Source organism: Clinocottus analis, unplaced genomic scaffold, assembly GCF_023055335.1.
Source record: "Clinocottus analis isolate CAN_PGR_092001 unplaced genomic scaffold, fCliAna1.0.p SCAF_8, whole genome shotgun sequence".
In the NCBI taxonomy this organism is placed as follows: domain Eukaryota; kingdom Metazoa; phylum Chordata; class Actinopteri; order Perciformes; family Cottidae; genus Clinocottus; species Clinocottus analis.
Window position 1 is genome coordinate 17,178,799 of NW_027176240.1, and position 25,955 is coordinate 17,204,753.

General features: G+C 41.5%; 4 protein-coding genes across 8 annotated transcripts; 1 reads left to right on the forward strand and 3 right to left on the reverse strand.

Moving 5' to 3' along the window:
• Positions 1 to 471: 471 nt before the first annotated feature.
• On the reverse strand, positions 472 to 5,987 carry bag3 (BCL2 associated athanogene 3). The gene is given in 5 exon segments (XM_068568584.1): positions 472 to 2,675; positions 2,789 to 3,160; positions 3,254 to 3,589; positions 5,632 to 5,810; positions 5,813 to 5,987. Coding segments are annotated over 5 exon segments (1,926 nt in total). The 5' UTR covers positions 5,832 to 5,987; the 3' UTR covers positions 472 to 1,655.
• Positions 5,988 to 7,784: 1,797 nt separating this feature from the next.
• tial1 (TIA1 cytotoxic granule-associated RNA binding protein-like 1) lies at positions 7,785 to 16,053 on the forward strand. Of its 5 annotated transcripts, XM_068567709.1 has the most exons (12): positions 7,785 to 7,948; positions 8,389 to 8,485; positions 8,748 to 8,846; positions 8,962 to 9,016; positions 9,111 to 9,198; positions 10,941 to 11,016; positions 11,814 to 11,922; positions 12,153 to 12,248; positions 12,377 to 12,461; positions 12,680 to 12,803; positions 13,099 to 13,328; positions 13,553 to 16,053. In XM_068567709.1, the coding sequence occupies exons 1-12, from the start codon at positions 7,920 to 7,922 to the stop codon at positions 13,674 to 13,676; spliced, it is 1,212 nt and encodes a 403-aa protein (XP_068423810.1). In that variant the 5' UTR covers positions 7,785 to 7,919; the 3' UTR covers positions 13,677 to 16,053. The 5 variants fall into 5 exon arrangements, with proteins under 5 accessions (XP_068423810.1, XP_068423814.1, XP_068423811.1 ...); XM_068567710.1 differs by lacking the exons at positions 7,785 to 7,948; positions 8,389 to 8,485 and adding an exon at positions 10,156 to 10,225 and having other exon boundaries at positions 8,763 to 8,846; XM_068567711.1 differs by lacking the exons at positions 7,785 to 7,948; positions 8,389 to 8,485 and adding an exon at positions 10,580 to 10,613 and having other exon boundaries at positions 8,763 to 8,846.
• A 942-nt stretch (positions 16,054 to 16,995) lies between these two features.
• Positions 16,996 to 22,121, reverse strand: pkd2l1 (polycystic kidney disease 2-like 1). Its single transcript, XM_068568014.1, has 15 exons — positions 21,848 to 22,121; positions 21,180 to 21,293; positions 20,212 to 20,339; positions 19,863 to 20,116; positions 19,557 to 19,781; positions 19,243 to 19,471; positions 18,984 to 19,154; positions 18,718 to 18,899; positions 18,501 to 18,621; positions 18,312 to 18,410; positions 18,110 to 18,231; positions 17,787 to 17,904; positions 17,562 to 17,692; positions 17,330 to 17,456; positions 16,996 to 17,106 (listed from the first exon to the last, which is right to left on the reverse strand). The coding sequence occupies exons 1-15, from the start codon at positions 22,119 to 22,121 to the stop codon at positions 16,996 to 16,998; spliced, it is 2,406 nt and encodes an 801-aa protein (XP_068424115.1).
• A 2,529-nt stretch (positions 22,122 to 24,650) lies between these two features.
• Positions 24,651 to 25,082, reverse strand: atoh7 (atonal bHLH transcription factor 7). The gene has a single exon (XM_068568743.1). The coding sequence runs from the start codon at positions 25,080 to 25,082 to the stop codon at positions 24,651 to 24,653; it is 432 nt and encodes a 143-aa protein (XP_068424844.1).
• Between the last annotated feature and the right edge of the window lie 873 nt (positions 25,083 to 25,955).

Here is a 25,955-nt window from a genome sequence, read left to right on the forward strand (position 1 = left end):
GGACATTTGTACTGTATTCTTTGTATACATATTGTGTGTGTATATATATATATATATATATATATATATATATATATATATATATATATATATATATATATATATATATATATATATATATATATGTGTGTGTGTGTGTGTGTGTGTGTGTGTGTGTGTGTGTGTGTGTGTGTGTGTGTAAAACAATCAAACACAAACAATAAAGTCCCTCTTCTGATGTTACAGTTTGGGGTCCAACACACCACTGTGTCCCCATCCACCAAGAATGTAAGGGGGCAAAGTTATTCCCAGTTATGACTGAGGGGAAAACGCAGGCAGCAGTTGACCTCAGACAACTGGCCAAAGACAGCGCTCAAGTGGAAAACTAAACCAGACTTAAGTCAGCCAAATACTGTTGAGGACACATCTTCACATACTCATGTCAATTCTTGACCTGGTCTGTGGGAACACAAATATGAGTCCAAATCCATGTCAAATACGTTTTTATTTTCAAACATACCAACGTGACTTGCTTTCAACAATGTCTGCTACTGATAAACTGTGATTAACACAACAACATAATTCATATTTTGTAAAGGTGTTAGGCAGTGACCCATATACCTCACAGGCTTATGATCGTATTATATTGACAAATTACTTCACAAACAATTAGCGTCATCTTCAAAATAATTTCAAACCGTTTGAAAGGTGACAGATTGATCTTCATCTCTTGAAGAATCAGCCAACTTCATCACAGTTGTCATTTTTAAGGCTTTTAGGCCGTTTTTGTGTGTTAGCGTCATTACAGATTGTGGCTGTGGTAGTTATACATTCTGACAACACCAAGTGCTGATTGTCTGACATCTCAAGTAAGATACACATCTCACTTTTAATTGTCATTACACATTCATAAATGTACCAAAATACTATATGATATAAATACTGATATAGTGTTTGAAATAACAAGTAAACTAATGCACATACAAACACGTCAATCAAAACTTGTGTAACTTATATATTTCAAATGAAGTGCTGCTGATGCTTCAGCGTAATACATTTCAATGATGGCAAAGTGCAAAGACAGCAAAATCAGCAATGCACCAAAAAAAGCAGCATCTAACAAACATATTCACTGTGTTTCGGGACAAAGCAGCTCCTCCATGGCCATATCGCTATAAAGAGGCGAAATGCCTTTTTCTGTTGACAGTGAGTTTTGCTCTAAAGCCGCAATGTTTGCACGTTTGTGTAGTGACTGATTTGGTAACTGGATTAAGGAAAGCTCCGTACAATATTTGATCAAGACAAAAGGCAACCACACATAACATTTCTTAAGAAAATACCCATTTTCTTCCCATTTATTTAGTAAAAGGCCTCTTATTCGAAGTTCAATTGGACTAGAAATTGTTGGTGACACCTTGATCACGACAGCTGTGGTTTTATGAAGACATTGGCACAACATAGAAGGCAACAACATTGGCTTTAATAACATGATCGCACTGAGCTACCATCAAGTATGTGCTGAATGGCAGTAAATACCAACACTGTTAATCAACGCATGCAACTTCCACAAATGCTGTAGATAAAGAAGGAGGAGAGTTGGCCGGGTCGGGCTCATTCACTATCAAATATAAAGCAGGATATCCTTCTCCCCTCTTTGATTATGAAGTGTAAAGTCATTATGATATCTCCTTGGCTAGCTCAACATTTTCCTTGGCGATCATTCTGGGCTCTCCTTTCGGTGTAAGGTCGTCTCCCTCCATCGCCGTCTCGCTTGCAGGTCTGGCTTGTTGCTCCTCCAGTTGCTCCAGTTCTTCCAGTATGTTCTGAACCTGACGGACTCCGTCTCGTCTTGCCTGCCGCACATCTACACGACCCTCTGGGTCAACCGTGTCCAGTGCTAGGAGCTCTTTGGTCAGCAGCTCCTCCAGTAATAGGTACTTCTTACCATTCTTCTTTCCGTCAAAGCATTTCACCTCCTGCTGCAGCTTAGCAACCCTTCCGACTATCAGCTGCACCTTAGCTAAACCCGGGTGGACTGGGCACTCGGCGGCCTGTTCAGCCTCAACCTTTACAGGTGGGACCTCTGGTGGATCAGGCGTTGTGTCCTGGGGCTCGGGCTTTGGGGGTATTTGAACTGTGATGTCTGCAGTGTGTTGTTGTGGTGGTGATTCTGGTTTCTGGGGAGGCTGGAACTGTTGTTGTGACTGCAGAAATTGTTCGGGATGCTGAGGCTGTGGGGGTGTCTGAGGTGGTGCGTGCTGAAACTGTTGTGGTTGCTGAAACTGTTGTGGTTGCTGAAACTGTTGTGGCTGCTGAAACTGTTGTGGTTGCTGAGGTTGCTGAAATTGTTGTGGCTGCTGAAACTGTTGTGGTTGCGGAGGTTGCTGGAACTGTTGTGGCTGCTGAAACTGCTGAGGTTGCTGAAACCGTTGTGGTTGCTGAAACTGTTGTGGTTGCTGAGGTTGCTGAAACTGTTGTGGCCGTTGGAACTGTTGTGGTTGCTGAAACTGTTGTGGTTGCTGAAACTGCGGTGGTTGCTGAGGTTGGTGGAACTGTTGAGGTTGTTGAGGTTTTTGGACGTCAGCTTCCGTGTGCAACGGCTGGGGGAGCTGCGCATACTCAGGTTTCTGCTGAGTTCCTTGTTGCTCCTGCTCCATTTTCTGGGGCGGGTCTCTGGTGATGACATGCTGCTGTGCCTTAGAAGTTAAAAAGAAGTCGTCACATCTAGGTCAACACATACTGACAAGAAAAATCGCACATTTTTGAACATGAGCAACAATCCAAGTGAAAACACACACAAAAAAAGTACCTGTGGTCTTTCTCCCAGCACCTGCGTTACAATAGGTGACTGGCTTCTAATATGAGGTTGGAGGTGAATAGAAGTGGCATCGCGATGCTGAGGAATCAGAATCGGAGAGGCTCTTTCCCGGGGGGGCGGCATCGCTGCCGAGTAGGCCGGCCATTCGTCGCTCTGAATCCGATAGAAGGGCTGCTGGTGCTCCGAGTAGGGGATGCGCTGAGAGTAGACAGAGGGGTTCAACTGAGCCTGCGTTTGTGTTTGGCCTCCTCCTCCTCCTCCTCCTCCACCTCCACCTTCATGGATCACCGGGATGGGGATGTAACCTGCTTGAAGACCAGTGCTGCTGGGCCGTGGGGGTAGGGGGTGCGGAGCGGTGTAAACCTAGAATACATAGCAAATTGAAACAGCAAAAATTACGTATTTGATCACTTATTTGGCATGCACGGTCCTGCAGCATGCAGACTTAAATCCAACCTCTGCTGTTTGTGAAACAGGCGAGCTGGCCTTTCCAGGCTCCACGGGGCAGACATCTGAAGGTCCATGCAAAGGTGATCTGGGCCTGCAGTGGAGCCCCGGCGTTGGGGAAGGAGTCCGTCCATCGGACCGGATATTCTGTGCAGTGTTTGGTTGGATGTAGGAATAACACGGATGCTGTTGCTGCCTCAGTTCCGCTCCCTCGTGGAATACAGGAATAGGAACGTAACCTGGGCGAAGAATGGGGTGCTTCATCTCTCTCACAAAGGTTTTCTGTAACTCTGGGGGGCTCGGTTCTGGTGGTATGTTGGGTCCATTGGCGGACACTTCTCTGACCTGAAACACGGCCAACAGTATATCGTTTAACAGGTTATTATTTATATTGCATCATTTAGCAAAGGAAAACAACTAAATAAAATACGCTAGAATGCCTATACATTTTAGGCAACACTAACATTGTTTTTTTACATTTTACAAAAAGTTTAACCACATATGTTTCGAGTCATTTACAGTTAAGTCTAAGCCTACACCTCAAAAAAATATATAAATTATGACCAAATATCATCAAATATTTTGACAGGTGGTTGGTTTATTTTGAACAATTAAAATGTAATAATTGTTACTTGTAAAAATAAAAAAATAGCTTTTCTTGCAGTTGAGTGATGGAAGTAACACTACTTTCATCCTGTGAATTGTATTGGCAGTTGCTTGTCTTCTCCACTTATAACATTTATATTTAAATAAAGTAAATCCAAAACTAAACAGCTAAACATCTTGTCTGCAAAAACTGATTCCAGACATACAACTGAATGTTTTTCAAAACCTGGAGGTATTTTTCAATAGGAAAGCTCTCTCAGGCCTGAGATAACTGCAAAGGTCACAGGTTAAAATGTGACACATGGGGATGCCAAATATATCACCTCTATTGAGTATTTGATAAAGAAGTGAGCCTCTGATTAACATGGACGTGCGCTCGTTTCCAGTCAAACAATTTCTAAGTTTCTTTGTGAAACTGAGCTCCACGATAAGACGGACATCATTCACCAGCCCACTCACAACAGTTTGTCTCACCCTCCAAACTAACATGTTAACAGCTAGACAACATCAGGGCACACACAGATTTTCTTCCTTGTGTCAGTCTCACTTAATCACACCAGTGCTGCTCTCGTACCATAAAATAACGTATAAATAATACCAGAACACATTTGAACACATACCACACATATATTCCTATTGAAAGTATACTTAATTAAAAATAGCACAATATCTCCACAAATACAACAATGGCTCTGTCAACAGGCGGCTGGATGTCCAACAATGAGACACATCATTTATTTTAGCCAAAATAGAATAAGATATTTGTGTTGTTCTAATAGTGTACTAAGTGACTAGACACCTGCAAATGACAGCTGTAGAGCAACAAGTATTCTGGTAACTCGGCACCAGGTCAATGACCTTCTACCTCCGGCCACCAACACAACACCAACGCAGAAAAATACATAAAAACCCTGCATTAATATGTAAACCAGTGTCACCTTCGCTCCGAGACAAAAGTTACTAAGTAGCTGTAAACGACCCTTTTGCCCTCTGCAGTCATGTCTGTGTGGGACACTCACTGCACGCTGCCAGCGCCGTTGCACCAATTTTATCCCCCAACAGCTGTGTCTTTCTAGCAGATTCTTCCGGACCCTAACTTTGGACAACACGGTCTCTCTCCGAGACGAAAGATTACCAACTGGCAGCCTGTCAGGGGCGGGTGGGGGGGGGTGGAAGGGGTTTGTTTTTTTCCTCTGCAGACCTGTACGATTGTTCGCCACATGTATTAAATAAGCAGCCAGCGCCTCGATCGCACGTACAGGCAAGCCTCCAGAAGCCAAAACGTGAGCGGCGGCACCAGCCTCAAGCCTTGTAAGGGAAAAGTTTAATATGAGCTGGACGTCGCGGCGTTTTCCCCCCCCAGCGCGGACGATATTGTTATTAAACGCGCTGGGAGCTCGATTATAGGTGGCCCGCACACGCTGCACGGTGAGTCACCGGGTAATAATAGTGTCCAGATCATGACACAGGAACATAACGGGGTCGATCACCCGTTATAATGGGCTTATGAGCTGTCCGTGAGGGGGAGGCGGCGGTGCTGAATGCGGCCTCCCGTCAACAAGATTAATGTACAACAGTGATGCAGCGCAACGCTTTTCTTTAACAACGCGACCCCCCCCCCCAAAAAAAAAACAATAAAAACACGCACTAGCTCGCTGTATTTACAAAAACAAAAACAAGTCCCCGTTGCAGAAGTTGTACAGACGATTAGCCGTCAACGTCGGACGAGCCAACTTTATTACGCTCTCGCTTTTTTTTTTATTTTTTTTTTAAAATCTTACCTTTTTCGCGTCGTGTCGCGGGTCATTCCAGGTCGTCGAGCGGTTATTGTGGTCCACGAAGAAGGGCCATCCGGTCTGGGGGTCGATTTTGACCTCCCAGCCGAGGGGGAGAGGGTCGCTGTCGTTGTTGGCCGTCGTCAATATCGGCGACTGTGTCTTCATGCCGTTCATGTTGCTGCGGCGGTCGAGTACTGAAACATGTTTCACTCTCGGCGACGGACGCTTTAAAGATTCCTTGAAGTGACGTGGGAAAAGTGGGCTGGAAGTTTCTCGAAATAGCCGGGTTAATGTTGGAGGCGGACGGCGCTGAATACCGTGCCATAGGGTTCTGCTATGTCGTGTGCGTGTGTGTGTGTGTGTGTGTGCGTGCGCGCGTGTGTGCGTCCAAAACACAGCCACAAAGTAAACCTCTGGTCTCCATTGCGTTTATTTATTTTTCTCCGCACTGTGGAGGATGTTCTCGCTGCAGCTGTGGAGAAAGTGCGTGCTCAAACCGTGGCGGTCATTTTGATCTCCTGCTCACGGGGGAATATTATTCGCCCTGATATTCCCTGGACCTCTTGAGCCCCCCCTTCTTATTTTTTTTGTGATTTTTGTTGTTGTTTATTACAATTATGGGAATCCCGAAGCTTTTGTCATAATGAAATAGGTTCCCCAAATAGATGTGTTCAGACTCCCACGTGATAAATCCTTATTCCAAAGGAACTCAGTCTGTGTTTGCTAGAATCTGGTGCACACAATTAAGCCCACGTAAGCGCGGTGGTGCGCGACAGTGTGGGCAACATGCAGTGACACTTCTCATGACAGCTCTTCCTTTATCACAGGTCTATTCAAATTCAACTCAAGGGGAATACTAGGAAATCTCGGGAAAAAAAAAAAAAGTTCTCTTGGCTGAAGTCTGTGTGAAATCACATCATGGATATATATATTTTTTAGGAGAGAGGCAGAGATTACAGTAGAAGATGACAGGTGTCTATTTTTGGACACAGGAGACTGACAATAGCAAATATAAAGAATACTACATTTGATAAGTTAGCGACACAATACAGGAAATTTAAATAAAATGAAGGGATTTGTTTTTTTATGCGTTGCTTATTTTATAATAAATGCCTTTAGTCAGTGACAGTCACATTGGCAAATGAACGGTCAGATTCAGTGATGATGTTGATTTTCCCGGAAAACTAGTATGCTATGAGCATAGGGACATACAACGGACTTTTCAAACTTATCTAACCGCACTGAATGGATAGGTATTTTGTAACCCGCCCATCTCTTATGGTTGAGAAGTTGTTTTTATTGAGTAAAGACCTCCGTGTTGCTCTACACGAATTGGAACCACTGGCAAAAACTGGGTATTTTGATGGAGATTTTCCCGAATTCAACTAAACCGGAGAACAAGTTCTTATTGGCCTTTAAATAAAAATAAAACACCTGTCAAAAACTACTAAATGAGTGTGAGAGTCCTTGTCTTTGGCGCCCCCAGTGCTGGGATTGAAATACATTGTGACAGACTGCAATGCATGTCTCCTTCCATACTCAGAGAGGCATCCAAACAATTTATTCTGTAATTCAACAGTCTCGTGATACAGCGGATTTTTTTTTCACATATTCTTTCACATACTACGTGTATTGGATATTACAATATGTGTCTCTCAATGAGTTAGTAGTCAACGCATTTTATACACATTGTATTCAGTTAGATTTGCTATGAGATCAAATGTAATATTTTAAACATGAATGAGTAATTCACACTGGAGCCTTTACATGAGTCACAGACTGGATATAGGCTTAAATCCAGAAAGGTCTCCGTGGTTCGAAAAACTGCCACGAATCGCCGGACGCCGGTGATTAAAACAAGCTCACCCTTGCATTCGACTTCAAAATAAAAGTATCTTGCGCAAATCACTTCCGTTCCCTTATATGATAAATTAACTTCTAAATGCGTTCGCCGTTTTGCAATTAATAATTCACTAATTACACCCAGGAACAAAGTCTATTTTCAAGAAATTAATTATTTCCAATGTTGAAACCTGGTTCAAACTGTACAAATGGTAGCTATCGGTTACCTCACTTTGACCTCGGCTCGCCGCGGCTCTTGTTTTTACAGACACCGACCCCCCCCCCTCCCCACACACCCACGCACGCACGGCCGCTATCTCTCCGGACTCCCAGCGTGACGTATACCCTGGCGCCCGGTTAGCTAGCTTCTAAGCTAGTTAGCTAGTTGTTGTGACTAGTTAATTAACAGGGTTAACCGGATTCAGTAAACGTTAGCTGTCGGCTTTGTCATGGACGACGAAAGCTACCCCAAGACCCTGTGAGTAACGTGAGGTGTCCGACTGTCCGTTATTCTTAGCTTCGCTCACGTCGTTAACCGGGTGGCTAACGTAGCTAACGGTACCCGCTGTCCAACGTACACTGCCCAGAGAATACCGCGATACGACACCGTTTTATGGTTCACTCCCTTCAGGTTATTCAACATACGGTGGAATAGAAACGCGTTTGGAGAGTCAACGGCGGCTGCCGTGTCGATAGCCTCCAGAAACGTCGGGCTAGCTAATGTTAACGCTAATAAAAATAACGTCACGATCATCATTACGAGCTAACTCAAAGACCAACCATGGGGACACCCACAATTAGCTGTGTATGCGTTAGTTTGTCATGCTAATTAAAATGATCACAATGTGTACCACCTCTCCGTTACCTTGAGTAAACTACAACAGTGAACAGCTGAATGATACCCGTTTCCCCTTGCAGTTACGTGGGAAACCTCTCCAGGGATGTAACGGAGATCTTGATTCTGCAACTCTTCACTCAGATCGGGCCTTGTAAAAGTTGTAAAATGATCACAGAGGTAAGCAGCCACGATTGTTGGTTTGAAAATATAACATTTGATGTCTTCTCCTTTTTATTGTTCTGTCCCCTGCCCTGTATTCATGTCAGGATGGGGACCATGTCCAACTTATTATGTAACATCAGATAATACATTGTAATAATAAATCTACTGTTTAATACAACGGAATTAATCACATTTTAGCTGCAGTGACATCACATTTTCTCCTAAATTGTGTGGGACCAACCTTATTAACTTTTGTGTTTGACCTTGCCCAATGCAGCACACAAGCAATGACCCCTATTGCTTTGTGGAGTTCTTTGAACACAGAGATGCTGCTGCAGCTCTTGCAGCCATGAACGGGAGGAAGATACTCGGAAAGGTAGGACAATAAGTCAACTGCTTGAATTCCCCTGTGATCCTTGTTCCTGGTGTAGACTGGTAATTTCTCAGGGCGTCTGTCATTATTTTAAAGGTTCTCTGTAATATTGTTTCAGGAGGTCAAAGTAAACTGGGCCACCACTCCAAGCAGCCAGAAGAAAGACACATCCAGTAAGTGTTCACCTATTAATTTAATAATCTGCTAAAATCAAAGTTTACCAGAGAATAGTAAATGGTCCCTTTCCTTTTGTTTATTTCCTTCTAGATCACTTCCATGTTTTTGTGGGAGATTTGAGCCCTGAGATAACCACAGAGGATGTCAAGGCTGCATTTGCACCATTTGGAAAAATCTCGTAAGTTTTCACTTAGAAGGATAATTATTTGTATGTGCAGCACAACAAATTGAATGCTACAATGTAAGCATATTGTTTTATTTAAATGTGGGAAATATTAAGTTAATTAATAATCGCATGTCAACGTATGCTCTGAAACAAATGTCTATGACCATGTTCACATGCATACAATATGGGGTGACTTAACTGTAAATATAATAATGTTAAAAAAGTTCATACACTGGTCCACAAGGGATGGCCTCCTGAAGGTTTTTGTACCTTCTCAATAGTCTATGAGCCACATTTGATCTCATATGAATTATTTAGTTTTGGGATGAAATCACTGGTTTATTATGAAACACTGGGACACCCTGTTGTTCGAGGGGTTGAAGGGGTCTGACAATGAACTGCCACCGTCTCCGATGTTCTTGCATGTTCTCCAGCCCCCCTCCTTTCTCCAAGTATAATGAGAAAACTTTAACACAAAGTAAAAACCCAAGAAGTCAACAGGGATGTTTAATGTTCAGGAGAACCAATTCAATTTTGCTTTATCTTGATGTATTTTGTTTTATTCACTAGTGACATTACATCCATATATGTAGTATATGTACATAGTGATGAATAATCATACATTTAAGTACTCTTTCACATGAAAGTGAATATTGGATGTTTTCTAACATATTTATTGCTTATTCAAAAACATCATTACTCATTTCAGTTATTAATTTCCAACACAATACCTGGTAATTCTTAAGAGCTTTTGTCCAGTTATTTACATGTAGTTTGTGTATTTGTATGACTGTTTTTTTTTTTGTTTTTTTTTGAAGTGTCAACTTTTAGCCTCTTCTTGTTGCTTTTTGCATATTTAGGGTGTGGTAAGTAAATATTATGTCAGCAAAATGTAAGCTGTTTGTATGAACCTGAACAGCTTTTAGTTGTGGGTCTCAGTGAAGTAATAGCACTTTGGTTATTTTACAGAAATGCTCATAGGATTGGACAGGAGCTTGAAGGCTAACAGCAAGGAACTGTGCACTCTGGAGACTCAGATGTAGTTTTTTTTCTCTATTTATTCCATTCTTTCCATATGTCTTTATTTGTAGATGCTATGTATTAACATGATCTAGCTTAGATTAACAAATTCCAGCACTCAATGTATTCCTCTAAATCTATGTTTAAATTGTCTCTTTTTGATTTGCATAGTGTTGTTTGTAGTGCAATGATCCTCTTCCAAAATTTCTGAAAATGTCAATTTCTCAAAAATTTGCAGCTCCCCAAACTCCATACTCCATAGTGGTGGTAAAGAATTGACCAGGAAAAATACAGAAATCTGTTAACAGGCCATGTATGCCGTTTAATTCCTTTCTTCTCTTTTGATATTTTCTATATATATTTCTATTTGTAGTGAGAGCACCAGCAGCAGATTTTAAGAATGCATGGTAATTCCTTTAATCTGTTCCTTTTTTGAATTTACATCAATAGTGTTCTGTTAAAAACAGGAAGTGGTGCTCTAGTGGCAAGGATCCATTAAATCATCTGAAATCATTTAAAAACAGTACTGTAGGCTGCATGTTTTTGTACTTGTTCTTTTTCCTCTCAAATGTTGCTTTGAAGTTATTTTACAAGTCAGTGCTCAGCACAAGGTCATGATAGCTAATGTACATTAATGTAGGACAGAGTAGAGTAGTTCAGTTTGTTTTGCGTGGTTTAGTTTGAAACGTTAAAAATGAAAAGTGCACTGAAGTTGTTTTCACGTTTTCCTTCAGGGATGCCCGTGTTGTGAAGGACATGACGACAGGCAAATCAAAGGGGTATGGATTTGTGTCCTTCTACAACAAACTGGTAAGGCTCCAGTGCAAGAACACAGAATGAAGGTTATTTCTATTTTCTGTTTATTATCCTACTTTTAAAACAGTCACAGTCAATTAAATAATTTAAAGATAGTTGACAACATTTTGAATCCTCTTAACATGACATAGTTATATTAGTAATACAAACTAATGTATATTTTTGAGAACGAAGTATCATGCTCCGTTCAACACCAAAAGCGTTGGGAATATTCGCAACGCTTTACTCGCGTGAGTTTACTTGCTCGATGCGGTTCATTCGGATCATTCCCGCTGGAAATAGGGCGCTGCTTATCCCCGTAAAAAACATTACCATTACAGCCATCCACCATTGAAATAACCACAAGTTCTGCCTTATCCTTGTTGTGGAAGTCCCACAAACATCGGAACGTCAAACGCCATCGTGTCTGGGTTTATAATATTTTCCGTAGCCGTACACAGCTCTGCAGTTTGATTCAGCAATGACAGGTTGGCAGTGATGGCGGGCGGAGTATCTCAACACTGATTGTCTTTCACATCTCAGTGTCACACAATTTTTTATACCAAAGTTAAAAAAAATTGAACTTGTGCAAATTTGACAAATTTTTCGCACCGCAGCATTTGCGTTATCCACGTCATTCGCGCCGCCCAGCGGAAATTGTGTTGTTCGCAACCATTCGTGTCTGTGCATTGACTTTGCTACGCACGCAAAAAAATCTCAATGCTTTTGGTCTGAACGCAGCATTAGTTGCCGGTGAACTTCACAGATTCATCCAATTCAGAGGGGTAACTGTCTCTGATTTGAATTTACAGGATGCAGAGAATTCCATCATTAACATGGGGGGACAGTGGCTTGGAGGACGCCAAATCAGGACCAACTGGGCAACACGTAAACCACCAGCACCAAAAAGTGTCCAGGACAGTAAGTTTTAAAGTGCCTGCACACCCACACCGGGGATTTCTACTTCCAAGGCGAGTCAATTTCTCCTGGCATATTTCGGTCTGACTACACCATCACCATCAGACTTTATTCTTAACTATAGAATATCCCATATTATATCATAAATCACAGCTGTGACTTTGTTTTGATTTTGGTATAAACTTGTGTGTAGGAACATCCCTTTTTAGAAATGTTGTTTGTTTTTGTTTCAGATGGCTCAAAGCAGCTGAGGTTCGATGACGTGCTGACTCAGTCCAGTCCACAGAACTGTACTGTGTACTGTGGAGGGATCCAGTTAGGACTGTCAGGCAAGTGTAACGCTTTCTAAAGATGCAACATAGGCAAGCTACATTATTAGTCTTATTTCTCACCACACACTTTCCTCAAATAGCCAATAAACTAACCACAATATTCTTTTTTCTGTTGATTCTTTCAGAACACCTGATGCGCCAGACCTTCTCACCATTTGGTCAAATAATGGAAATCAGAGTTTTCCCAGAGAAAGGATACTCTTTCATCAGGTAACGCCTCACTGCATTTCAGCTTTTGGCCTCTAGATGTCAACACAAGCACACTGCATGAGTCAATGGCGGTCAGCCTTGTCGGTGGCCTTTTATTTTCCGTTTGTCTTCAGCTCAAAATAGCGAGCTTAAACGTTTTTTGTTGTTGTGTATTTTTTGATTGACCTGAAATTCTGTAAGATAACTTTGACTGCTAAGCTGCTGTTTCCCTTTTTAAGGTTTTCCTCCCACGACAGTGCTGCCCATGCCATTGTTTCAGTAAATGGCACAGCCATTGAAGGACACATAGTGAAGTGCTTCTGGGGCAAAGAATCTCCTGACGTAGCAAAGAGTCCACAGCAGGTAGGGAAACGTCACTGATAATGAATTAATACGATTTATAAAACAATATGGACAACAGGAAATGAGGAAGAATGACCCTAAACACGAGGGCCCACTGAAGTCTTTCTTTTTAGCCTATATTATATATTTTAACTATGAAACAGAAATAGAATCTGTGTAATAAATCCCAAAATATGTTTTCGGAGTGAAACATTAGATTGAAATATTTTCAAAAGCCTTTTTTCTTGCAGTATTTGCTCTGAATTGAGCATAGAGCTATTGCGACATTGTCATTCACTTTCTCTCTGTCACTCAGGTTGAGTATGGTCAGTGGGGTCAGTGGAATCAGGTCTATGGGAATCCTCAACAGCAACAACAGCAGCAGCAGCAACAACAACAACAGCAGCAGCAGCAGCAGCAGCAACAACAACAACAACAACAGCAACAGCAGCAGCAACAGTTTGGGCAGTATGTGACAAATGGGTGGCAAGTTCCCTCCTACAGCATGTACGGCCAGACGTGGAACCAGCAAGGATTTGGAGTGGAGTGAGTTTCATTCACTTGTATATATTTATTTCAATCACAGGTTAGAAGACTTAACTCCGTCATTAAGTTACTCTATATTGGGATGGATGGGGACTTGACCATGCCTTACTTACTTAAAATGGATCTTTCCCTTTATTTATTTGTTGGAGCATTTATTTGTTCATCATTTATCATTATGTATTTGCAGTGACCACGTCATACTAACTGGGTACTTACCTTTGCAGGCAGTCCCAATCATCAGCCTGGGTGGAGGGCTTTGGAACCCAGTCAGGCCAGGCTGCGGCCCCATCCGCTCAAGTCATGTCCAACCTGGCCAACTTTAGCATGGCCGGCTACCAAACACAGTGAGCCGGCCCAAACCTAAGTGTAGTACCAAGAGGATTTCGTCAACCCTTTTAGACCACACAGCACTCTTTCATCTGGGCAGACGCTGTGTTCCAAGAAGGGTAGGGGGCCATATTCACAAAGCCTTTGTAGCTAATTATTGCTCCAAAACCACCAGTTGATTTGAAAATAGTTTATATGATCCTAATTCATAGTTCTGTTATTGAAACATGCTCTTGGGCTTCTGAAGTAAAGCCAAGCCAACTGTCTTGGTCAAAGCAGATGTTAAAGGGCACTCCAACCTTTTGAATGTTTGGCCATGTGAAACCTTACCCGGTGTGTGTGTGAAGAAGGACTCGGTCGCGCTGGCATTCTTACTAGACAGCCATCTTTGCTGAGAGCGAGACCTTTCGATATCACTCACTGGATAAGTTAACCAATGGGCCAAACCCACAAAACTTAAGTGTAGTCCTTCAAAACATAATTGTTAACCTCCTATATTCAGAATTTGATCAAAACAGGACATGTACTCATAGAAAGATAACCGCCACAGCCATTTTGATGAGTTACAAGAACAGTTACTACAAGCCATCACATTACGCCAACGTCTCACTGAAAATGACGAGGCTTAAAATCATGGAAACTTTATAACATTAATATTTAATTATCATACTTGAGCAATATCCACTTTCAATATGCCAATAAGTGTTTGTTTTTTATATATTTCAGTGTTTATTACAGACTTGTTAAAATGTTGATTTACTTGTCATACTTTCACTGCATATTTCTGTAATTGTTTACAACAGAATACAAAACTCCACTTGAGTCTTCATGCATTGCTTAAGTTTATTTTTGTGAAGTAGGTTGGTTTGTAAAATGGCATCAAGTGGGTGTTATTGGTTAGGAATTTGTGCTACAATCTGCACTGAGCCAGAAGAATAAACCAACCTGCTAAAAGTTGGGCCGTGCTTATCTTCAGCTCATAGCTCGAAATGAATTCCTGTTTTGATATATTAATGATAAATGCTTTGTGAATAGAGGCCCTGAAACGATAGTTTATCTTTCGGTATATGTGAAGAGACTATTTGTATAAACAACTGTGTCTCGAAAGGAGATTTCAGCAGGATGTAGTGTCTCTTGAGAAAATTATGTGTACAAAGAAAATTGTCATCTACACAACTCTAAAAGCAAAAAAAGTTTCTTTCTTTTCAGTTTTTGTATCGGAGTGATCAGCATGTTATTTAACTTTTGATTCATTTTAGTTTCCACCTTAATGTAGCCTAGATTTGACTCATTTATAATCCTGTATCTCAAAGTAAAAGCTTTAGCAAAATCCCCCTAGATAAAGAAAACCTTGTGAAAAGCTTAGTAAAGTTCACAGATTCCGAGGGCTGGTTTCCTGGAAAGGTATTGAATCTTACATATTTTCTTCCCTGCTCTCGATAACTTGTTTACTTTATAGTCATGGCTTTAAAATGGCCGTTAGTTTCTACAAATAACATTCAAGTTAATTTAGCACCTGAACCAGCCCCTGAGGGGTTTTGCATCAGATTTGACATCATTAACAATTCTTTAGTCACTTACTTGACTTGGACACTTCAAGACAAATTGTCCAATTATTTAGGTTTACTAATTGGGTTGTTTTTTTGTTTTTTTTGGACAAAAAATCTCTCATTGATTTGTTCAAGGCAGCAGGCACAGTTTGCCCCATTAGTGCATCCAGAAATGTCTCAGTATTTGCAGACTCTTCCCGCATATAAACGGAAAAGTATTTTTTTAAAGTTGCTGGCAAATTTGGACAAAGGATTCTCAAAGCTGTCCTGCCATTTGCGTGTGTGCCATTCTGTACAGTGTATTACACCACTTGTAAGCTCACTCTCCTCTTCCTGTTGAATCAGCCGACAAACTTGCTCATGTTTTTTGTTTATTGGAGCTGGGGTGTTTGTGTAAAAAAAGAAATATAGGGTCCTGTTGGCCGAGAGTGTAAATATCAACCGTAATCACGAGTCTTCATTAAACTTTAGAAATAATGTACATATTGTAGGTAGAAATGCCATCATTACATTTCAGCAATATGATTGATGAATACGCCTTAATTGATGTATCTGTTAATTCAAACTTTGTGTTATTTACAGAGGCTCTATTACAAACCTAAATTCCCATTTCTCCGTTTGTGAACGCAGCAGTGAGCAGAGGATGTTCCAGCTTGAGCTGCACGCTTATGACATGTAATACATTTGTTGCTTAAAATATTGAATGTAATGGCAATTTGCTTTTATGACAATAATACATATAAGCTGAACAATATAAATGATGTTTAATAATAAAGGATGAAATCAATTTTCCATTAAAACGGGAAAACTCAATAAGTGACTTCAAATAAAGAAACGTTTGAACCTGGTCATTCAGTACATTTATTAGACACTAATGAATCCTGCAATACACAGCTTCTGACAGAAAAGCATGAATTCATTGTACAATTGTATGTTAACCTACCAAGCAGCGTAAATAATATATTTAACAATTATTAAACAGAGGTTCTGAAATGTGTACCATTTGAATGTTAAATACTCAAGCTAGTATGCATTTTCTATTCATTTAACCCTCTTTTTTTTTTAGTATGAAACCTGAATTATGATGACCTCTTTAAAACATCCTGGCCACTGGGATCATGCATGCCAAATCCAATTATTTTGCATTTAATGGAAATATGTTATAACATGTTTTGGCAGCTCAGGAGGTGGACAAAGGGAATGAATTATTATTAAACAATGTACCTTATATAAACATAATTATGGTGTTATCTAGTAGATACATCTCACGACACTGCAAACAAGTCAATGGTCCTTTTGAGCAACTGTAGTAGAACTTCAACATTCACAAACATGAAATGACTAAAGCAAAGCAAGCATCACTTCGTCAGAGATTAGGTGACAAACGCACCGCATAATATTAGATTATATTGCATAACTATTTTTTTCTCACCGACCCCTGAAATAAATGTATTTTACACAACACTAATAATATGTAGATTTATATCCAGGTCTTGGCTACAACATCTATTGTAGGCTTCTACATATCTGAGCTAGTGCGGTCGCCTAGTGAGCAAAGAATTTAAAAACTCTTTGTATTTACATATTTCCATGAAATGAGCCGTGATTAAAGAGTAGTTGCAGCAATTATTGCCTTCTCATAATCTGAGTAGTTTAATGTTGGTCTGAAGAATCCAGACTTTTAACTTTGGAAAGTAGTGAAAAAACGAATCATTGTCGTCGGTGACCCGCTCATCCTAATGTGTCAGCTGACCTCCAGATAACCCATCAGTCTGTCCCTCAGAGGCCAATCACATGCGGCAATCGTATGTGGTTCTGGTGCCACCTGCTGGTCTCCTCGATGCCTTCGTCCCTCTGTCCACACAAACCAGGACGCTCCCATCTGAGGCGGCAACATCACTCTGGATAGGGATTATCGAAAGTTAAAACATTTTGTATTCAGAGGAATCAAGGAGTAAAACTATGCTGTTATATTATTTCACTACCTCTTTGGCATTATCAACAACACAGTTTTTACGTATAGGATCAATACACCTTTCAGTGTATCGAAGCAGTATTCGCTCATATTTGAGTATTTGATGCGTACAACAGGGTTTATGGAAATCTTAATCTGTCATTGCTCACAGTGAGTTTCCTTGCTGTTTCGTTCCCTTCAGCTTTCTCTTGCAATCCCAGTTTCTCCACAATCAACTCGATCCTGGATGTGATGCCTGCCACAGAGCTTTCAAGCTGGAGAACTTGTCTGGCCAGTCTTCCATGTTGAGAGAAACATATTTCAGTTTATAGTCCAATGTAACCAAATCAATTTCTCATATTTGAGTACAATTTATAGGTTAAATGTAAAAACTATTCCCACCCAAGAAACTGTTCCTGGTCCACAACCGTATGCCCAGAGTGGTTCTGCTCATTAGATGTTACAGGGGGCTTCTCCAGTAAATCTTTCCCATAATGCATTCCAAGATTGTTGAGTTCAGCACAAAGAGCGTCCTTAGAAAAAGAAAGAAAGGGAAACACCATTGTGAATTCCATATCTTAAATAAATAAAAAAAACAAGCCAAACTGCAGAGACGATCACACAAACCCGCTTTTCCTCCAACTCGATTTTCATCCTCTCTTGTTCGTCTTGGTCTAGAATTTGGTTTCCATCATGGTCAAACCGGGAAAAGGCTGCAGAAATTTCATGATCAGCATGACCCATCCTATGACATCATCAGAGTGGTAAGGTTAGAACATGCTCCAGTAAGGTCAATTTATTTTATTTAGCCCAACATCATAAATTTGGCTCAATGGGCTTAACAATCTGTTCGGCATACAACACCCTTCATCTGATCCATGCAATGAGGCAATCCCCCCAAAAAACCCTCACTACATAAACTTATTTTTTGTTGATATTGTCTCACTTACTCTTTAAGGGTTTCTCTGAAGTCCTTGAATTCAATTTCTCCAGCTCCAGATCGTAGCGCCTTCTGGACGTCTGATATTTTCTCCTTTTTAAGTTTCAACTTCATAAATGTCTTCATATAGCTCTGAATTAAAATGGAAGTACATTTCGTTTGTCAAAACATGATATATCTATTTTACTTCTACTTTACATCAACCTGATTACCTGTTTGATGATGTCAGTAATCTGTAGCTCATCTTTTTGGCATGAGAGCTCCTCCTTAACTTCAGAATATGTGTCATTTATGATGGCCAGAAACATGTTCTGAGGGTCAAATACATAAAGAGGGAATGAGAATGCCCATCTTTATCCTTTTGAACGTAAAATGTCTTGTGTTTACCGTCTGATGCTTACCAGTAAAACAAAGAAAACAAAGAACACATAGGTTACGAAGTAGATCGGCCCAAGAACTCTGTTGGCACGGTCAATGGCATCGTAATCGAAGTCTCCGAGAATAATCCTGAACTGTGTGAAGCTGCAGACAGAAAAACAACAAAATGATTGCCTTCCTCGTGCTCAATCATCCTATTCAAATAGCTTGTGTGAAGACGCAGTTTTGTACACTTCTTACATGCACTTGACGAAGGTGCTGAAAGAGTCCACCTCTGTCCCGAAGAGCAAATATCCAAGTTGAGCGTAGGCGAAGAACACTATGAAGAACATGATGGCGAAGCCCAAGATATCTTTAGCACATCGACCCAGTGTGGAGGACAGCTGCGTCATGGTCTTGTTAAAACTGATGTACTTGAAAACCTAAAGAAAACACCCAATCTCAGGTTGAGGCTTGAGTTTAGATCATCCTTAAGGAATGTGTTTCAGTTAAAGATGTTACTTTACCTTGATCCACGCAAAGAACAAGTTCACTGCATTCATGTTGTTGTACTGTGTTTGCCAGAAGGCCAGAAATTCAAAATCGGCATAGATACCAGGTTGTTCCAGCAGTTTGCCAAGCAAGTTGTCTACTTTGACTGTGCGGAAAATATTGAAGACAATGGCAACGATGGCAAGCTGGGAAGGAGAAAGGTGTACTTCTTTGATGCAAAGAAAGTCTAAGAAAACAACAGTTTGAATCAAATAGGAATTAAGTTTTTCTCACCATTATGACAACGATATCCAGTATGTTCCAGATGCTTTTGAAATAGGAGAGCTTATGTATTCGCAGCTCGAGAATTTCCTCCACAACGTAGTAGAGGATGAATAAACAGAAAACCATCTCGCAGCCGAGGATGAAGTAATCCCAGTTGGTGATGTAGCGAATCAGTTTGACGGTTCTTATCTGGTAGGAAGGGATCGCTCCACCAGTCGCTGGGAATTCAACCACCAACCTGAGAGAGCCGATATAACTGAAGCCAACCAATGCAATGGAATCAATCAATGGGTAAAGTTGCTCTTGTCAGTAATGCTTTTTACCTGATGACACAGAACATGTTGATGTTTGCGTTGTAAGTGGAAAAGTCGATAAAGGCTGCTCTGGTTCCTCGGTCAAGCCACAGGTTGTCCACCAGTTCCTCCAATTTCATGACGCTCTCCTCTTTGGTTCGACTCAGGTCTTGGTAGTATCCCGCTCCACTGTATGTGGTCAGCAAGCCCCAGTGAGAGGAACCTTTGACTTCTTTCTCTGTGTGGTAGGTCCAGCTGCGGAGGAACAAGACAACATTGCTGTAGTCTAACTGCATACCTAAAGTAACCCTGTGGGGAAAACAGTGAGCAGCTTACGCGGTGCCATTGACGAGGCCGAAGCTCACTTCTTCCTCCTTCTTGTCGTTGTACACGTCAAAGCATCCTGTAATCTCATCTTCAAAGTCCTTGTGGACCTTGCATGAGTTGTTCATGATCTTGATCTGCCTCATTCGGGGCACTCCCAGCAGCATGTTCTCATAGTAGATGAAGGACCGGTCTCCTCTGTCCAGGGACCGGTTATTGTACCATTTAGTCCAGTAAAGGCCGTCCAGCAATGGGCCTTGAGCATACTGTTCATGTAACGAGAGAGGAGGCAGTTTCATTTCTCTCAGTGGATTCTCATTGTTGTAAAACACGGTGCAAATGAACATGGAGTAAAACTCACAATCCAGAAGTCGGCCATGGTGCCAATGGACTGAAACCTAACCCCACTTTCACCTCCTGTGTTCACAAACAGGTCCGTCATGGCTTTAGTGTAGTAATAGGTGCTTGAGCTGGTCATACCGTATGTCACTGAAAGACAACGTCATCACATTGTTAGCTGCCAATCGTGGGCTCCTATCTGGCTTTGCTCAGGCTCAGCTGTAAATGTTTCTCTATTCAACAGTCTGAGATAAGACAACTCAGGAGCAGACACGCAAGGCCTCATTGAAGACTTCTTTGTTTGCCCGTGTTTTTGTCACTGCAGTTAAATGGATCCAGATCAGAGGCTGTAATGTGTTTGCAGAGAGAGCATGGTGGCCCGACACAAATAGCCTCTTCAAACAATGTAAATCTAACCCAGACAAAACAACAGGGACAAATGCTCTTATCTCTAAAAAGCAAGGGAGCAGTACTCAAGTCCCTTTCAGTCCTAATGCTCCGCTGGACAATGGCTTTTGGGTAGAGGGATAGGGAAGGCATTAGTGGTTCGCATTAAAGTAGGAAGAAGCTTTTGATGGTGAATCAACAGTCCAACAGTCCCTATACAACAACACCCTGCCGAAAGGTGAGCACTAAACAGGTGACCATGATTGCTAATAAGGTAAAAAAAAAAATACAGGAACACAAAACAAAATATCTAATTAATTTCAATGAAAATAGACTGTCACAGTTTCATTCTCTTTAACGCCCTCTGTCACATTATGGACCATTAATGTGTGAAAGAGGGATATTTGGAAGTCCTTTTCATGCTTGCATGTCAATCCAGCAGGTGTCATTCTCAAAGTATCTACATTTTAGAAGTGTACAGAGCACTTTTACACACTGCGTGTATAGAGAAGCTAAGAATGAGTGCCCATACCGTTTGATCAGCCCACTGATTGGGAATTTTGAGTGCCAGCATACATTCATATTGGATAGTGCAATACTTACAGAGGCATATGTCCACCAGGAACACCAGATAGACCATTAACTCACGTAGAGTGGTTCGGACAAACAGTTCTCTGTTGTTTGAGGTGTTTTCAGTCAGTGTTGTGCCCCAGAAGCCTACAGACAAATTACAGTCATTACAACGCTCAATGATGTCGAGTCAAGTGTTTTAAAAGACCATGCAGACAGTGTATCAACTCAGATCCAGGGTTGAAATACAGTATACCTAAATGATGATGGTCCACAGAAGTGTTATGTTGGAAAAAAGTGTCATATCAGTTGATTTCATGGGACAGCCAGAACCAAAGAAAGATGAGGTATTTTTATCAAGCTCTTGGATAAGTGTCCATACTCTATACGGTAGAGATGGTAAACAGTAAATGGACTGCATTTATATCCTTCTTTCCTGTATCGACCACTCAAAGCGCTTCACAACACCTTATAAAATTCACACACATTCATAAAGTGATGGCAGAAGCTGCAAAGCAAGATGCCGACCTGCTCATCTGCAGTGGTTAGGAGTCCAGTGTCTTGATGAAGGACAAGTGAAAGAAGCAGAAGTCGAACCAGGACCATTAGCATTACTAGACGGACGCTCTGCCTCCGCCTCACAAGGTGTCAGTTGTGGAAGGAATACCGTTGTAAACTGCTGAGTGAGTCCCTCGTCCTACCTTTGATGAAGGAGCAGCAGCCTCGCTGTTCCTTTCCCAGGCTTCGGTCAGTGGATGGTGGCCCCTCTGGGAATGGACCGGGTGTGTCCAGTTTGTACATGCTGTCCATGGAGCCCTGGAAGAGAGGCTGAGAATTGTAGATGGTGCTGACCACTCGGGGCGGTGGCGGAGGGGAGCCACAGTAGCCCTGGTTCACCCAGGCCCCGTTGCCCATGCTGTCCAACTCCACCTGCCCGGTCAGGTGGCTTTCAGCCCGGTTGTTCAGGCACTTCATGCTGTTGGACACCTGTGTGGACTGCTGGTGTGTAGATCAGAGAGGGAAGTGAGGCAGAGCAGGACGGGCAGCTTCTCAGGCACCTGCTGGAGGGATGTTTATAAAGAGTGGATGACATAAGCCTGGTTGAGGGAGGAGCTGGTCCTCTGTTGGAGCTTTTGTAATCTTGAGATTGAGACCCAGTGAAAATGTATTGAAGTAATAAAATGGTGGGTGTTGTGCCAGCACAACATTGACGCACTAGAGTCCTGTTTTGCGTGGTTACATCACATTGGTTTGGTCCACAATAAATGATACTTATTCAATGCATAAGGTAATATTCCCTGAAATAACCAGAAAAACAACATGTAATAACAACCCGGCTTCAAACTGGCTGTGACGAGCAAAAATTATTATAGAAATATTTCATCCCGTATTTCTGTCCAATACTACATTGCCACTTCATAACATGCTTGAAATGTCTCCATCAACATCCTGCCATGTTGGAAGACTGAATAATTCAGCAGCTAAAGACAATTTTAACTGTTGGCCCTCTCAATTACGTCCATGCTGAGCACATTGTTGTCACTATTGATGAACAACTCATCCAATAACGGGCTTCTTTTGAGCAAATCAAGTAAATGCATGTTGATTATATTTCTATCACCAACTGTTTGCTGCTTGTGACCAAATTAATGAGGAGCGCAATTGCAGTGTCACTGATGGTCTCATTACGATTACGCACTTTTGACTCTGCCATCTATTCATTTTTGACACGCCAACTGTCAGAAAGCATTTATTAAGTATGCAAACATTCGTCGGGGCGTATGAATCGCTGTGACCATCTGTATCAAGCGTTCTTCGTCTGTTATCCAATTCTCTTTGCAACCCCACAAGCCCCCCGCGACACTTGCCACTCGTGTATACAGGAAGTGCTCCTCAACAAAGAGTTCAGCAAAAAAAAACTAATGAGTACTAATTTAATTTAGGCCTTCTGTGATTTGGCATGTGATATCTATTCATATTTGTGTGTGTTTGTTTATTTTGACATGGCAAGAGTTAGAAACAACACAATTCCAAGTCGTCCAACCCAAAACAACGGCAGGCTAAGAAGATACGTATAGTGTATTAGCGGTTGGACAATACATTTAATGCACTCCTGTAGATGTCTTATACTTAATGCAGATATAGTTTGGCTCCCGCTGCGGGCGTTCATGCTTCAGTGGCTGTGAACAGAGCGATTACACACAGCCATTACCACACAATAGAGTTTAATTTCTGCTCCCCCTCTGAAGCTGTGGCAGGATCTGGCACACAGGCTTCCTTAATCTGCTGTGGCTTGTGCCACCATTCAAACTTTTTTTTAAACCTATGACCATCACTTTTCAGTGGCCGATGATTGCCATTTATATCGGTCGCTGCGTGGCTCCAGCAACGGACAGTTGTGGATCACATTGCGACTTAGTGGAGCTGTACTTAGCGTCATAGCATAAGTCTTTAACTCCCAAGAAACCTATTTTTGGAGAGAGACTATTCAAGAAAAGAAAAGTGTATTTCCTTGGTGTGCCGTCCACACAACCCTCCTCCCAACATGAGTCTATTTTAAATGTTTATATTTTTGTTCCCCTTTGACGTAAAGCAGTCTTATCTCAGAGCGCAGGAGCTCAGGACAAAAGGAGGATTTATTCCCCAGTGTGCAGACATGGGCAGCCATTTCTTCTACTGAGCACTTGACACACAAAACAAAGGATGTGCTGTAAATGAGTTGTTCTCCTTGACAATCCTTGTTTTATTAGTTTTAAGTTTTATTACCACACAAAGGAGACAAAGTGAGATTGTGAGGGTTAAAATGTCAGCGCATTCTAACAATGTGTTTTTTATTGAAATAAAAAAAGTATGCGGTAAACTGTACTATTGCCATTTTCAATTAGTCAGGGTTAAAGTTTGCAATTGAAATACCTTTTAAAGGTTTCAAAGGGAAAAAAGGAATCAGCTTTGTGTAGTTAAAATTGCTTACTTGGCGTGTAATAACCTTTGTTACAGAAAATAATGAAGATCAAGACAAACGTTCTTTCTTACAAAATAGTTTTATTTTTTTGATCAAAACCTATAATTCAACAAAATAGAGGTCTACATGTGAAGAATAACATAATTTTTCATCTCTACAAACGCCATTACACTTCGACAAAAATAGTTACATATTGACTTTAACTACGCAACTAAGACCACAAAGATTTTCTCAGAATCCATTTAAAATTGCACAACATTTTAGGGCCATATCCAAATAACTTAAAAAAATAATACACATTATCATGCATCTTTAATACAATCTAGTGGTCATCATAACAACATTACATTTTTGCGATTGCTATACTTCGAACATAAAAAAAATGCTCAACATTGCTGGGTTTCCTTGCAAAAATGACAAAATAATAAAGAAGAAAATAATGCAATACAAATGTATTTACTTTCTCCTGGACTGGAGGAGAAATCTTCACATTGTCACTCACATCCAACAACATGACTGATGATCTACCACACGGCAGCAGTTTATGCGTGGACCTGGTGACCATCGAACTGATATGAGAACGATGAGTTGATGTAGTCCTGATCGGTGGGAGAGTCGTACCTCATGAGGCAGGGGTAGTTTTCAGGCTGCGCGCAGTCAAACTGCAGGTCCAGCCACTGACTGTGAGGAGCCTTGTGCCTCCTGGCGTCTGTCAGGATCCGGTTGAGGGCCATGATGTAGCTGAGGGCCATCTGCAGGGTCTCATACTTGGACAGTTGTTTGTCCTGACCCCACTGGGGGACCACTTTCCGTAAGGAGTCGAAGGCTGTGTTCAGACCCTGCATCCTCTTCCTCTCTCTGGCGTTGGCGGCCGACCGTCGCCTCGTGACGGTCTCGAATTTCTCCGGGCTCTGCGAGTCCGGTTCCGAGGACTCGGATCCAGAGTCAGTGCAGCTGGGTCGCCGGGACTTCATGATGTTGTTCGCTCGAAGAATCAAACCGCCGCGGTCAGAAAACTCAGCTACACGTTTGGGCCTCGGGGTTCCTCAGAGGTCGCCTGGATGTTACCGCCTGGCTGATGTCCAAATTGTGTGTCCTTTGTGTCAGATATTTGTCACTCCCTGAGTTACAGCCTGAAGAGTCCAAGGTGTCTGTGATCCCGGAGACAGTGAGGGAGCAGCTTTTATAAGACGGAGCAGATGAACAGGTGGCAGCAGGTGGAGTCCCTGAACCCCACCCCCCACTACCCATCCTCAACATTGCATATAGAGAAACACACCCATGCAGACTCATAAACACCCACACCCACTCTCAAGACACACACACACACACACACACACACTCACACGCACACCCACTCAGTGCACACACGCACAAACAAAACCTTAATGAAATTCCAATTATCTTGGGCTGGGCTATCTGGCCATGGCTTCACTCAGGGCCATGTGTCACAAACACCAAAAGTCTACCATCTGGATGCACAACTCAGCACAGCTGATAGTGCAGACAAACTTTGAAGAGAGTCAATATAAACCCGGCAATTAAGGCCTGAACTCTTAATTGAGATATACATTAATACATTGCAATGTTATTGTTATGTATTGTTATTACTGCCAGGCATTAGCAAATTCATTAAACTACACAAATGTGTCTAGAATGTCAATAAAAACACTCCTGTATTTTTTTTATCTGATTAAGAATTTACAATAATTAAAATGTACTTTTACATGTAGCATAGAATATCTCACCTCATTGTATAATTCAGTGGTACTTTGGGGGTACGTGAGAATTAAAAAAAAATAGATATGTAAAAGTAACATCCATTAAAAAATCCTTAAAATGTGCTA